Source organism: Humulus lupulus, chromosome 8 (assembly GCF_963169125.1).
Source record: "Humulus lupulus chromosome 8, drHumLupu1.1, whole genome shotgun sequence".
NCBI classification, from domain to species: domain Eukaryota; kingdom Viridiplantae; phylum Streptophyta; class Magnoliopsida; order Rosales; family Cannabaceae; genus Humulus; species Humulus lupulus.
In genome coordinates this window covers 181616507-181632070 of record NC_084800.1, presented here as the reverse complement: position 1 = coordinate 181632070, position 15564 = coordinate 181616507, and the positions used below count along the sequence as shown (strand labels likewise).

At 33.3% G+C, this 15564-nt stretch overlaps 2 protein-coding genes across 4 annotated transcripts; one reads left to right on the top strand and one right to left on the bottom strand.

Moving 5' to 3' along the window:
* Positions 1 to 8734: 8734 nt before the first annotated feature.
* LOC133798753 (TOM1-like protein 1) lies at positions 8735 to 11917 on the bottom strand. 2 transcript variants are annotated; one of them, XM_062237220.1, is made up of 4 exons: positions 11749 to 11917; positions 10529 to 11060; positions 9990 to 10238; positions 8735 to 9520 (listed from the first exon to the last, which is right to left on the bottom strand). In XM_062237220.1, the coding sequence occupies exons 2-4, from the start codon at positions 11045 to 11047 to the stop codon at positions 9095 to 9097; spliced, it is 1194 nt and encodes a 397-aa protein (XP_062093204.1). In that variant the 5' UTR covers positions 11048 to 11060; positions 11749 to 11917; the 3' UTR covers positions 8735 to 9094. The 2 variants fall into 2 exon arrangements, with proteins under 2 accessions (XP_062093204.1, XP_062093203.1); XM_062237219.1 differs by having other exon boundaries at positions 10529 to 11068; positions 11749 to 11916.
* A 409-nt stretch (positions 11918 to 12326) lies between these two features.
* LOC133798751 (uncharacterized) lies at positions 12327 to 14685 on the top strand. 2 transcript variants are annotated; one of them, XM_062237218.1, is made up of 8 exons: positions 12327 to 12457; positions 12621 to 12914; positions 13011 to 13069; positions 13296 to 13355; positions 13437 to 13506; positions 13887 to 13956; positions 14224 to 14250; positions 14351 to 14685. In XM_062237218.1, the coding sequence occupies exons 1-8, from the start codon at positions 12404 to 12406 to the stop codon at positions 14398 to 14400; spliced, it is 684 nt and encodes a 227-aa protein (XP_062093202.1). In that variant the 5' UTR covers positions 12327 to 12403; the 3' UTR covers positions 14401 to 14685. The 2 variants fall into 2 exon arrangements, with proteins under 2 accessions (XP_062093202.1, XP_062093201.1); XM_062237217.1 differs by having other exon boundaries at positions 12396 to 12457; positions 12625 to 12914.
* The last annotated feature ends 879 nt before the right edge of the window (positions 14686 to 15564 follow it).

Below are 15564 nucleotides of genomic sequence, written 5' to 3'. Positions count from 1 at the left end.
ATTAAAAACCTCCACAAAACTCCAATTCAACATCTTGAGCCACAAAGCGCAAGAACACCTAAAACCAAAAACAAAAATGAATCAAAATAGGGATTAGAGTTTACCTCAGCTGTTATTTGTATCCTCCTAGCTGCAACTAATCCAGCCCCAAAGCCAAGCATTGAATTCTAGCCTTAGCTTCTAAAATTCCCTAGTTTCCTCAAAAGTCCAAACCAAAGATAGAGAAAGAGGAAGAGAGAGCGTATATATATATATATATAGAGAGAGAGAGAGAGAGCTGATTCATGTGCTCTGTTATGGGGTTCCTACAACTGAAGGATTTTAGTGTCTAAGTCACTACTTTTGGCACAAAATGACCCATATTCCCCTAAGCCTCGCCCTCTTATGCCCTCAAGGATACTTTGGTATTTTGTCACATTTTCTTGTTAATCATAATCAACGTCTCATAATTCCCGTTACTTCTAATATCCCCAAGTACTCATTAAGAAATTTCCCATTACCCGATAAATCCTGATAATGCACTAAATACCCAAAATACCCCTTACTCTCCCCTAGTCGGGTATTTGTTCCCGTTGTGACTCCCCCGCTAACTTTCTCCCTAGGATCGCCTTATGTTGAATAACCCAAATATTTATACATAATAAGGTGGTCTCACACATATATCACATATATGCATATATATTCTAAATATACCCATAACGAGCCAAATTACAAAAATTTCCATTCTAATAAGAAAATGGCACACATGCATATTTAATACACATAAACATGCATATCTAGTCATATTATAATATAACTTACATAATCATATGATACACATATATTTAAATAATTCTCCATAATTTGTCATCCTGACCCCTAATCAATACCATAAGCCTTATTAGGTAATTTGGAATGTTACACTGAAATTCGTGACAGAAACATTCATCGCAATCTTCAGGTAAACTTGGTGGAGCACATATAGTCAAAATTTGGAAATCATTCTAATTACCATTTTTTTATAATTATTTTAGATTGATTAATTATGATTATATCATTTTATGAGCTACTTTCAAATTTTGTCGAACTTAAATTTTATGTAATATTTATTTATATTAATATATGAATTAAAAAAATTTAGTGTGACAATATTTATAATTATAAAATAATATGTTAAATAATAATATGTAGGACTATAGTTAACAATTTTTGGAGTGACTTAGGGCCTATTTGGCTCCTTAACTCAGAAACAGTTTTCTGTTCTAAAAAATAGAAAATTGTTTTTGGAAAACAAATGATGTGTTTGGCTTTGTTTTTTGAGAATAGATTTTAAAAAACTGAGTTAAAAAAGACAAGAATTTGGAACACACCTTATTTATGTTTTCAAAAGTTGTTCTCGGTTCTCTCATTTTTCTCTCTCGACGAAAATAGAAGAAGCAGTCAATGAACTTTAATGGAGCTCTGAGCTCCTTCTCCTCCATCTCTCCGTCTCTGAGGACATTCTCCACGCACAAATCAATTGTTCTCTTCTGTACTGCTGACTGAAATGAATTCTCTCAACATTTTAATTGTGTGTTCTTCTTATCTTACACACTTCTGTGCCCTAATTTTTTTTTCTCTTCTGATTTAACATTTGTCTCTGATCCTCTCTTGCAGATCATATCTTGATGTTGCAGCTAGACCTTCACTCTGCCATTCGCCTGGTTTTTTAAGGTATCTCCTTCTATATATTTATATATACATAAATATATAGTTCTTCCTTGGCGTTTCGCCATTTAGCAGATACGCTGGGTATGAGTGTCTGATATGTATAGTCATGGATTTCATGCTTTTTGAGCTTGACCAAGTTTTGAATATTCATATATTAGCTGGTTTGTGATTAATATATCAAATAATAACATATATCTTTGTGATTGTGGCTATATATAGCTAGCTACTCTATAAATATATATACATATATATATATATATGTGGTCAAATCCTTAACAGTCCGAGTCATAGATTCAGTCCTTATATCATCTATACAATATATTATTCCAAGTTGGTAATATATTACATGTATATGAGAGGGAGTCAAGAATATGGAAGCTGGTTTGAGAAAGCATTAATTGTCTTCACCTTTGGATACCCTACACTACAGATTGAGTTTATGATGAACTCTTTTCTTTGTTTTATTTGGCACTTTTCTCCAAAAGAAACAACATTTATATCACCCTACCCTACACATTTTAACAGTGTTGATTGATGAAAGACTCTTTGAGTGTGTTTATGGGTATTGTTGTATTTGGATGATTACATGTGGAAGTTTGTTATATAGAACATGTATAGATTTTTTTGGTACTGCAACTCTTGCATATATATATATATCTATTTCTTTTTCGTTTTGTTCTTGTATTTATTGTTATGTTCATGGTTCAATTTGCACGCCAACTGTTCGAAGAAATTCCTTTATCAGATGTCTAGATGATTTCACTTTATATATGTCTCATTTATTGTATATATTTCTGGGTTATGTTTATTTCAACTATTTCTATCTAATTTTCTTCCCACTTGAATCACTAGCACATATATTAGTTGAAGGAGTGAGAAATCTGTTTGGTTTACTGAGGAAATTCAGTTAGTATAGTTGTATAATTCCTTTATGGGTGTTGGGTATATATATACTCTGTTCTTTATGGGTATTGGGTATATATATACTCTGTTCTTTAGGTAAGCTGGACTCCTCAGTTTATTCTTGGAAAAGTAGTGGTCATTACTTGACATCTCTTATAGATATTTCTCAAGTTTGGTATCAAAGAAAAATATGCACACATGATAGGTAAATTTCTTATATGAGAATTTTTCTACAATTCAGTAATAATGAACCAACTGCCCTCATGTTTAGGAAGGCATACAATTGAAATAAGGGAATAATTAAATATTAAAGAACATACCATTTAATACTAGCAATCAGAGGACACTTGCTCTCTGTGATGTTGTTTGTATTCATACCAACAGTCCTCTAGACCACTCAGTTATATGCCAAAAAACTATTTCTTTAACTGCAAAAAATGGCTGAATAGTAAAGTCTTAAGTAGAAGCTGTGGCCATGTGCCATATGTATCTTCAAGGATACAAGTGTTTTTTCATATAATCCTGTGCAAGTAGGAAAGGACTCTACAAAGCCAAGGCATTTGGTGGTAGCTAGCGGCTACCCTCATACCCAATAACAATAATATTTATGATAACACAACCAACATTAAAATTTATATAAATGGCAAAACATCAAGTAAGAATTTGCCAGTTCAATTTTTCCCAGGAACCACTCAAAATGACATCACCAAATTAAAAACTTGTATTAGCTACCCATATAGACAAATTTGTGACTCTAAAACTCACAAGACCAATAAAAAATAAAGAATAATCAAGTAAGACTGTAAGAAGTGTGCTTATCACGATAAGATCCATAGCCAGTTGACTTCATTCAGAGTTTTCTATCTTCACAAAGAAAACAATCTGAAGGATAGTTTCATTAAGCCTCTGCAACTTCAAGTTCCTTATGTTACTAATCATTGTTTCGTTGTCGTGTTTCAGATTCACTTCCAGTTTTAGGTTCAGGATGCAACCCCCGAAAGTACTTGTCTGGCAAATGTGGAACATTGAGTAAAGTGGGTGTTCTTATTGCAAGTAAAATTTGTAATTATTGCATTATTTTTCTCTAATTTTTCAATTGAATTGATTATTATATCAATGTATTGCTTGAAAATCTTATTTTAATTTATGTTATTCTTTTGGTATTGCCATGTGTTTGTCTCAACTTGAAGTTCATAAGTTCACCGTTACACTAAAATATAAACCACTTTAATCACATTTATTAATCCTATGTTACATAAAATTTTACTGTGATATATATTAGGGTATATATATGCAACATTTCTACTTATTTATCAACATTGCCTATTAGCATAAATGAATAGTCAAGATTGCATTCTAGAGTAATCATATTTGACTGTAAAAAATTTCTATGTGTATAAATTTTTAAGGATTTATATTTTTTTCATTACATAAAGATGCTTTTGTTGAGAGTAGGGTGTTGTCCAGTGCAATGGATTTTCTTGGAATAGATTTTGGAAAGAGAAGACATAACAATGTTGATTTTCTAGGTTGACATGCTAGATTGCTCTTCTATATGGCATTAGGCATTGGGCAATGTGCAATGGCCAAAGTTGAAGTGTTTTGTTTGACTATTGCCTCATTAGAGACCTTTCCTTTATCATATGATTGTGTAGGCAATGACAGGGGCTGATCTCAAGGAGTGGGGTTATAAGCTAATAGGAAATAAATAAGATTTATTGATTATAATATTTGTGTTTAGTGTTTTATATTGGCTATGCTCTAAGATAATTTATGGTATGGAATATTGCTAGATTTGAAATATGGCCATTGAGATCACAGATGTTGATGATGCATGTTTATGGGGACCGACTATAGAGAAGATTTTCATCGATATCATGGTTGATGAAGTGAATAAAGGAAATATGGCAAGTGGTCAATTTGGCTCAAAAACATGGGCGAAAATTCTTGAGGAGTTGCAAATTAAAAGTAAGCGGAAATACTTAATTAAACAAATTAAGCAAAAGTTCAATAGGTTGCGCACTAAGTATCGCGAGTTTGCTGAGTTGTTGAAACAAACTGGATTTGGATGGGATCGTGAAACCAATACTGTGGTTGCTTCTGAGGAAATATGGCAGAATTATCTAAGGGTAAGAACAAACTAAGTCTATTATTTATATACAAAAATAGTCTTGAATCAAATTAAGTGATGAAACTAGTTTTCTTTTTTATTTTAGGCACACTCAAAGGCAACACAATATCGCAAGAAAGGATGTGATCATTTTGTATTGTTGGAATTAATTTTTAGTAAGTCAACTGCCACTGGTCAGTTCCATCGTTCTGCTGCTTCAGGTCCGCCCAACACTGATGATGAAAGGGAAATGGAGAATGAATTTGATCGCATAGACACCCATGATATTGATGAGAATGATTCTACTAGTTGCTCTCAGCTTGTTGATGATGTTTTTAAACGTTCAACAAAAAATTCAACAACTACAAGTACAGAGCGAAGAGCTAAGAGACAAAGATCACAACAAATGAGTGGTGCAATTGTTGCATGGACTGAGGTAGCTAAAGTAAGAGCAGAGGCCACTTTAGCTAAAGCTGAAAAATACAAGAGTACAACCGAAGGAGGAGGAATCCAAAATCATGAGTTTTCTCTCACAAATTGTATGCAAATCCTCGAAGGAATGGAAGAAGTCAGTGATGATGCCTACATGAAAGCTGTTGAGAAATTTAAGGATCCAGATTGGAGAGAGATTTTTATTAATATGTCTATTATTAGAAAGAGAGCTTGGTTAGATAGGCTTTGACTATACTGTGATATGTTTGACTGTGTAGGCTTTGAGTTTTACTTTATGTGTGCTTGACATTATTATAGTATGTTATGTTAAGATAATCTAGTGGAGACTTTGTTATTGGTTTCAAATACGTATTGTTTTTTTCTAAGTTTATTATGCATGTCAAATAATTTGCAGGATTCAGAGTAATCAAATGGATGATTCTAGTTCATCTTCTGCAGATAGTGATTTTGATGATTTTGATGATTTTTTGATGCTAAACTTTTTAAGTGATTACAATGAAAATGAAAAGTTTATCGAGAAAATCCCTCAAAGAACATCTTCTTTATGTGGAGAAGATTTTGTGAGAGAGTTATTAAGTGGTCATGAGAGAACATGCTATGAATTATTGCGAATGGATAAAAATGTATTCATCGAGCTATGTACTTGTTTAAAACAAAAGGAATACATTAAGGACACACAAGAGATTTTAGTTGAAGAAGCAGTTGCCATTTTCCTTATAATTGTTGGTCAAAATGTGGGAATGAGACTTATAGTTGACCGATTTCAACATTCGCTTGAAACTATTGATAGGCACTTCCATTTAACACTAAAGGCAATATGTAAATTAGGACAGGATATCATTCGACCAACTCAATCTCCGTTACCTTCTCATATTGTCAACTCCTCAAAATACTACCCATGGTTTCAGGTACTTAATATACATCCAATGTATTATAACTTTATATATAAATTATATTTTCACATATTTTTAGTTTACATTTTTCTTCGATAAATGTTTATAATGGTTTTGGATTTTTGTACTATCAGAATTGCGTTGGTGCCATTGATGGAACACATGTGAGTGCATGTGTCCCTACAGATAAGCAAGTCAGTTATAGAGGCCGAAAAAACGTGGTAACACAAAATGTCTTGTGTGCTTGTAACTTTGAAATGTTCTTTACTTTTGTATCTGCTGGTTGGGAGGGCACCGCAAATGATTCCAGGGTGTTTATAGATGCAATTACGCAACCTAAATATAAGTTTCCATTGCCTAAAGAAGGTATTGAAAGCCTAGGATTGAATTATTATTTTATAATTTATGTGATGGTGCATATAGAAAACTAATTTTTCTTTTTGACATGTTTTATTATGTAGGTGAATACTATGTTTTGGATTCTGGGTTTCCATGCACAAAAGGTTTTCTCCCACCATATCGTGGTGAAAGATATCATTTGCAAGAATACAATAATGGACGTAATCGACCACGTGGTATGAAAGAACTATTCAATTATAGGCATTCTTCTCTTAGGAATGTCATTGAACGGTGCTTTGGTGTACTAAAAGCACATTTTCCTATATTGAAGATGATGCCACCTTACAAATTGAGTAAACAACCTTTGATAGTTATTGCTTGCTGCACTCTTCATAATTTTATTCGTTAACGCACATAGTATGATCATATGTTTAGAGAATGGGAAGAGAAAGAACTTGAGGGTGAAGACAACTTAGAGGAAGCTAACACTAGTGTGTCAAGATGTGAAGTCAATTTATCTGATAAATCTGCTGCAGCAATGGCAAGATGTCGATATCGTATTGCTCAAGCTATGTGGACAACTTATAATAATATAAATTAGTCAGCTATATTTTATTACTATAAAATCATTTTAGTATTCAAATTGTGTTTATGGGGACATATTGTAGATTAATGGTGGTTTTCTATATACTTTAGATTAAATATTTTATTTAAAATTTAAAATTTCTCATATTTTTTAAGCATTATAATATTTTATTGATATTTTACTTGTAAAAATTATTTAGATATTTTTTGAAACAATATGATATATTGTTAATTTATATGAAAATTAGCAATATTATAACTAAGTTAGATTAAATATGTATGTGACATATTGCATTTTTATTAAAAAAAATCATAATAATAAGTATTAAAACAATTATTGTAAAAAAAATATGTTTTCTAAAAACTGCTTGTTTTTTTATCATCCCAACATGTTTTTGGTTTTTGAAAACTGTTTTTAGAAAACAATAGCCAAACACTATTATATTTTGAAAACTACAAAAATTGTTTTCTATTCTCATTTTTGAAAACACAATTTTGAAAACAGAAAACATAAAACAATGCCAAACACCCTCTTAGCATTGGAATATTTTTATGAAAAATATTGCCAAAATTGATGTAGATGAGAGAAAAAATAAAAAAATATATATTTTGAGATGATTTTGATATTTTGGGAAGCCAACGAGGTAGCCACCATTAGAGTTGCTCTAATACACATTAAAATATTTGACTCACTAAATCAAAAGCTTGAAACCAAAATTGCACACACTATATATTATAATATTTTACGAAAACTTTAATTAAAATAGAAAAAAACTTATACAATCTATACTATTATTATGAATTTAATAGATGTACTAATTTTAAAATTTATTTTGATAAACTAAAATTTAATATCATCCAATATATGTTTACAAATGTTAAATCAAAACACAAATTCAATTTTTTAAAATTCAAAATACACATAATATACCAAACAAATAATCACCAATTTCAAAATTAAAGCTTGATTTTAAAAACTAAAATCTATTTTTTGAAAACAAGTAGTGTGTTTCACATTGTTTTCAGAAAATAATTTTAAAAAATAAAGTTACAAAATACATGAAATTTTGAGAACAACAAAAAGTTGTTTTATGTTGTTCTCAAACATTTTTTGTCTAACTTTTTTTTCTCACATCAATTTTTTAATTATTATTATCTCACATTAATTCATGTCTTCTCACTTTTTCTTACAGCACTTTCTCTCACATCATTTTCTCTCTAGCCACTTTCTCTCTTCTCATTTTCTCTCTTCACTTATAATATTATCATTTTTTCTCTCATCACTTACTATGTCTTTATTTGTTTTCTCTGATCTCTTTTTCTCTCACTTCACTTTTTCTCTCATTTTTTCTAATATCGGTTTTTCTCTTTTCAATTTTTCTTTCCTTACTATCTCACTCTTTATTTTTTCATCACTTTTTGTTTCACATTACTTTATTATTAAATTATTTATTAAACTTTTAAAATATTTCTCTTTCTATATACTTTTATTATTTTTTATTTAAGATTAAAAAAAATTAAAAAACTGTTGTTTTATGTTCTTATTTCTAAAAACACAATTTTAAAAATAAAAAAACCCAAAGTTTTCTAATCAAGAACCGATAAGACCTAACACATCTAAAATAGCTTTGAATTGCTAAAAAAAAAAAAACTAGCTTTGAATTGCTTTAAAGATTAACAAAACCACCGCGCCGCGCACTATATCATGGCTTAAATTTAGCCGCTTAGCCCGTTAAAATAAGAAAAAAAAAACGAAAATTAATTAACACTAAAAGCATTGTATATCATTCATGAATAATCCACTTTTCTATATTATAACTATAATATTATAATATACCTCATCATCATCAGCCATCATGAATTACTTACACAAAGTGAATGAGGAAATAAATGGCGGATTGTTTTTTACTCCAAAAAGAAAAAAAAAGGAAAAGGAAAAGGAAAAGAAGAAGAATAAAATGGATAATACTCCAGTATATATCAAGTCAAAAAAGAAAAAAAAAAAGAAGATTTTTAAACATTCCAACATAACGACCCTGGACAACTAACACAACCAAGACAGTCACAGGTCTCACTCAGTCCAAATATGTAAGGAATTATGAGTAGTCTACCAGTACCAGACTCAAAATGATATTAAGTCATCCTTTGCTGGTTGCTGTTTCTTAGCATCTTGGCCACCTTCTGACGTACCCCCACCACCTTTCTTCCCAAATATCATTTCGTCAAGGTCATCCATCATATCGTCGTTGCTCCCTCCCTGGGATCCAATCCGAGAGCCAGCTGGCTTTCGGATCAACGCCTCCTCCCTGGCATGCCGGGGTGACTCATCAGGCTCAACGGCAACAGGTATCATTGCAGGTTCTGGCTCAGCCGAAACATCTAATGGCTTCTTCAGCTCATCGTACTTGGACATTACTTTCTGGATCTCATCGTTCACATTCAACGCTTCAAATAGCAGGGCTTCGTTATCTCCTACAGTTTCAATCATTCTTTGGATGGTAGCCTGAGATCGACGACACTGCTGTACAAGTGTGGTTGTCAAGTCATCCTGTCAAAAGAATAGGAACATGAAATTTATGTTAATATATGATCAAGCAAAAACACTATCATCTCATCTGAACATCGAATTAACATTTTTCTTTCCTGTTTGGACTGATATGTCCTTGTGTACCCTACACATAACACTGAACTGGCCTTGTTTGCAACACAATCACTAGGTCGGGCTAATAAAAGCATTGAATTTGTGCATCTATCTAAAAATATATTGTTTAATTGATAAGCAAGCTTGTATAATGATTGATTAGTGATCTCAATGTCAACCCACTAAAATGAAGGAGAAAGTCATAGCAAGGCTACCCATATTTAAGCTAATTGAGTGGAGAGGAGATGAGTATAACTCCATGCCTCTCACATCACATTTCAATTCAACGGGATCATAGATTAGAATCGGTACATCCCTGATCATTGCAGATAAAACTATGCAACAGACAACTGAGGGAGCAATAAAAGAATAATACCTGCAGAACATCTTGCTGTGGTGATGAGGACAAGACTGTAGATAGAAGCTCGATGCTGTTTCTCGCAACATCAAATGCTTCCTTTGTTTGTTCAGCTGTAAAGCTTTGGACAGGGAAATCATGCTGAAGTTGCTGCGAAAGACTATCATCTGGTTCTGGAGGAGCTGAAACTGAACGAGGGGGAGTGAAAATAGGTGCCAGGCTCTCCATGTCACGACCAGGGAACCGAATTCCCCTTGATTTTAGACTCTGAAATTGAAAGGGCACACAAGGTCAATGACAGGGGAATGAAGAAAATAAAACCACATCCTCTTAATATAACAATTTCTAGTCAACAATAACCAGAAGTAAGATGGAAACAATAAGAATGAAATCTCATAGGATATAGTGTTGATGACTAAAACCCCTAGTAAGTTACTATAAGAATTGAAATCTAAGTTTCATGTCATCTTGACCTAGATATCATCCATACCAGTTGGTATCAAAACAAAACTAAAAAAAACTAAAAAAGCACAAATATCTATAAATAGATGAATTACCTTGTATGTTTCTTCAAAAACAGGCAAATAACGGAGCTCACTGGTTGATTCCCCCCACGACTCAATCAGCATCAAAGCCTTGTTACGATTGTTAACAACAGTCTGAGGATCATCAATGAGCTTCACCATCTCATCAAGAACTCTCTCGGCTGCCACTTCTGAGAAAGCCTTCTCACAGTTCTTGACACAAGTTTCAAGTAGCACTAACCCCAAGTATTGGACCCTGGGATTCTTCAACACAATTCGCCTTTTTATCCCACGGATCAGTTCAACACTGTTGAGTTTCTCAGTATTGATCATGTCGCAAATATCAAGATTTAAGGCCCAGTCAGGCTCCTCCAGAGCCTCTGAGGTTGCGTCGTCAACAAGCTTATCTGCCTGATTCGGCCCTTGAAAGAGCTCCTTCATCTTAAAGCTCATTGAACTGATGCCCGCAGTCATCTTTCTGCCCACCTCTGCCCCTTCAATCTTGAGGCGTTCTCCGAAAGCACTCACTTTCTCCATTATATTGTCACTCATCTTGAATTTTTCACTGAATTGCTAATGAAACATACCATATATATCGGCAGAATTGTTAGTATTATAATGTTAAGCTTAAAGAAAATTCAAATCTCAACCAAAAAAATCTTAGTGGTAGACAAAATTCAAACTTAAAGAAAAATAAAGACTTTTTCCTTAAAGAGTAGCAGATCATATCACCAAGACATTCAAAACTAGTTCTAACTTTCTTTTATTGAAAGTCGTTCTAATTTTCTGCGCATACAAACATCAAACATTTACCTTTTTCCTCCAACAAACAAACAAACAAACTAAAATAGAAAGACAAAAACTTAAACAAAATATATATTCAACATAATTAATTAACAAAAAAAAACATATATCGAGGAGAAGGTCGGGAAAAAATCTCAGCATAAATCATAAAAGTAACGTTTCTTTTGTTTATCAAAAACCCCAATTGAAAAAAATCCACAAAACCCTAATGAGTCGAAGGTTGATTACCAGTCCAGAACAGAATTTAGAATTTTTTTGATTATGGTCTCAATTCCTTTATTGGCTTTCTCAGCAAGCAAACAAAAGGAGATCGAATCAACCCACCACAACTCAAAGTCTCAAGCTCATACATACATGGTCATCGCCATATGGCTTAGCTACCCAATTATTGTTTTCATTAATTATTACATAATACATAAAGTCCAATTTTTTTTCAAAAAAAAAATTACCTGTGAGTGTGAGACTTGGACGACTAGCTAAGCTTTCTTTCTTTCCTTCTTCTTCTTCTTCTTCTTCGTTCGAATAGAGAAAAGAGAGAGAGAGTTTGTTTCCTTGGAGTTTCAGTCACACCCACTTTCTCTTTCTCTCTCTAATTTATTTATTTATTTTAACAAATAATAACTACTTAATATTCTGTTGTGATGGCACAATATGAATATATACTCCAAAACATAATCGAATAATAGATAAATTAGGATTTTTTTTTTTATATTGAATTAGGATTTCTTTTTTAAATTACATATTAGCAACAAACAAAAAAAAAGAAAACAAAGGTGTGTAAGATAAACAAAAGTAGGATCTATTAGTTTTAAAAAATAAATACTGATATTAAAATTTCATAAATTAAATTAAGTCTAGGTCTTGTTGAATTTTCTATTTCTTTTTTGTTTGACCAAATACAAATATATATTTTGTTTGTTAGAACTTAGTAATATGAAGAAGATTGGTCAAAGTCAGAGTTGTTGCTTTGGAGTGTTTAGAAAGCAAACACAATGATGCGCTTCTCCACATCAATGTGGGCCGAGGCCCAGTCCAAATGCATTTGGGCCCAGCCCAATAGAAGCACCCAAAACGGAGATGAAAGTAGAGTCGTAGCAGTGTGGAATGGGGGATCCCTTCTGCCTCAATTTCCCCCTTCTCCTCCGCCCAAAACTCCAGGTTTGTGCTCACCATTTTTCTCTCTCTCAATGATCTGTACTGTGTGTTTATGTGTTATACAACCTTGACTGTGTTTCCGTTAAGCTTTGTAGCTTTGAACTTATTATATACATGGGTGTTTAATGTTGATATTATGTCTATACATATACATATTACATAATAGGTAGATTGGTCAACAGATAAGCTAGCTTCAGGCAGTCCAAGTTTGATAGCATATTCCAGGCTGAGTGGTGTGGATATGGATTTGAGCTGGCTGAGCGCCATTCTAGTTGGGGCGGGCTGCCTTGCTTTGGGCTACTTCGCGGGTACATCTTACCCTGCTAGGATTTTTCTCTCGCCCAGATCATCTAAAGACACTACTGCACTTGTTAGTACTAAAAAAAACAAGAAGAAGGATAATCCCAAAGATCCTTTTGAGATCGAAAAGCTAGCTGACATTCTTCAAGATTTCAAGATGGTATTTTTAAGTCTTCTTTCCAGTAACAAATGAAAACAAAAGTACTCTTTTTTTTTTTTGTCTTTTCATTTTGTTCTTTCTACTTTCCGCATTCAGATTTTGGTAGTGAGAAATGATCTAAAGATGGGTAAAGGGAAAATTGCCGCCCAATGCAGGTACCTTATTGAATTTTGACACTGCCCCTTTTAATATGTGATGTTTTTTCGTATATAAGTTTTTAAGGTATAGAAATCACATGTTGCAAACTATATTTGAATCAAAACCCTTCAAAACTATATGGAGTTAAAGAATCAACTTGTGAGATAATTTTGCTGTTCTTGTTTGGCCCTGAATATGCATTGTACTGTTTGTAATGGCAAAAATCTTTGCTGTATTTGGTAGTCATGCAACTTTGGGTCTCTATAAAAAGCTACTTCATCGGGCACCAAAGGCCCTGAACAGGTACCATCTCTGGCTATTCCTGAATTGTATTTGTTTGTGTCTTTTGTTTCCCTGTTTCATGTGACGGTTATCAACTTGCAGGTGGGAGATGTGTTCACAGCCTAAAGTGGTTGTAAAAATCGAGAGCGAGGAGGATATGCTCATGTTGCAGGTCAGAATCACTTACAGTTCTTCTAGTTCACCAAGTCAGGCTTAGTGTTGTTTTGTTTGTTTTGAAGCTTTCTAATTTTCTTCCATGAGCGTCTACGTCGGATGCATATGCTATCTCATCTGTATTTTCGTTGTTCTCTCCATGTCATTGATTGACAACATTATATATTTTGAATTTTTTTTCATAGTCTAAGATGCTTGTACGTTCACTTCCTTACGTCCAGCACCCTTTCCTCCCGCAGCATACACTCTAAAATGAACGAAGAAATTGATTTTTCTACTTTGACGTAATTCCAAGCCCTTGTCAATCCATTCTGCATACATTTCGTGTATAAGGTGGTGAAATTTGTGATAAAGATAAGGTTTTTTTAATTGTTGCAGGAGAATGCAAAATCACGCAAGCTCCCAACCCATATTACGATTGATGCGGGGAGAACTCAGATTGCACCAAGTGAGTTTGCCATAACCTACATATGTAGTTCATCATCATTTTAAATAGTTTCGTTTTTTTTTTGTTTCTTCTTTTTGGTGTATGGAAGTAGAACTACTACTATGCATGACTTTGTTCGAAACTATAATTTGGATCGACCAATGATCATATTGGTACTTCAACAACCTTAATGTGTGTTATGATTCAAAGGGCTTAAATGCCCTTCTTCTTTGAAGTGTTCGGTTTATTATTCAGCTGACAGTTTCTTTTTTGGCGCCTTTATTCCAGATTCAAGGACAGTGATGGCTATTCTTGGTAAGTCTTTTAAATTGCATAGCCATTTAACTCCAGTGACAACTTGTGATATTCCTTTATGAAAATTACGATTGTTAACGGGTTTATGTTTGATGTGCAGGACCCGTTGAAGTGGTTGATGAAGTAACTGGTGGACTGAAATTGTTGTAGCTTTGCTAAGGTCAAGTGGCCTGGGGTAGATAGTGTTGAATTGAATTGAAACAACACATTGATCCGTTTTCATGCATGTTCAATTTGGTACATTAATCACGTCTTGTTTTTACCAATTAGCAAACAAGAATTGTAATTTATAGTTTCATTGGTAAAGAGAGGAAATATTTTGACACACCCATTTGTTAATATTTGCTAAAGTCCAAATTTTAATTGAGGAGTTTGGGATGTGTACATGTTATAGTTAAGGTGCCTAATACCACATGAGTTGACATTTTATATCTAGTTCAAGGTATTTAATATTGTGGCTCGGCTAATTGGCTTTCTAAGTAGACGGAATGTGCGATACTTGCCAGCACTCCAAACTAGCAAGTCAGTTTAGAACTCACGCTTGTGACTAAACCAACTCGATAGTTAGCCATGATATATGTGACTTAGAAGCGAAGGGCAATAACGAAGCATGAGCAAGCAATGTTTAAAAAAACAGTTCTGAGGTGCGCCTCGCAACAAGGCGTGTGCCTTGCTTAGCAGAGGTGAGGCGTTGGGTTGAGGTGGGTGAGGCGAAATTGACTGAGGCGTGCGCCTCAGAGGTAATGGGTTGATTTATGCCAAAAAGACCCAAAATAAAAATCTGCTATAAATAAGCCTAAAAAACACCTATTAAAACTTATCTCAAATAGGCCAAAACCCAACAAAACTTATTTTAAATAGATCCAAACCCAATAATAAAACTTAAAATTTATATTTTAATAAGCCCAAAAACTTAAAACAAATAAAACTACAAAGACAAACCCTAACAGCTCACTCTCACCCAGCCTCTCCTCTCCCTCACGTTCTGCCTCCTTTGTTCATCTCCTCTGCCCAGAAACTTGCTGAAGCAGAGAAAGAAAAAAAAACGAAACCTCCTTGTGTCTTCCTTCCTATTTCTCTACATAGTTGCTGGTGCTGAAGCTTCTTTCCATAGTAAACTAGAAGGAGTGTTAAGGTAAATATTATTTATTTTTATATTAGAATCCATTTTTAGTTGTTAGATAGATTCAATGTGTTTATTTTGGTTATCTCTTTGTTTTGTGTAGATTGTAGAATGGTTAGAAGCTAAAAAAAGGTTGTGTTGGGGGAGCTAGTGGTAGTGGTAGTGGTAGTAATAATAGTGGTGGGACTCAT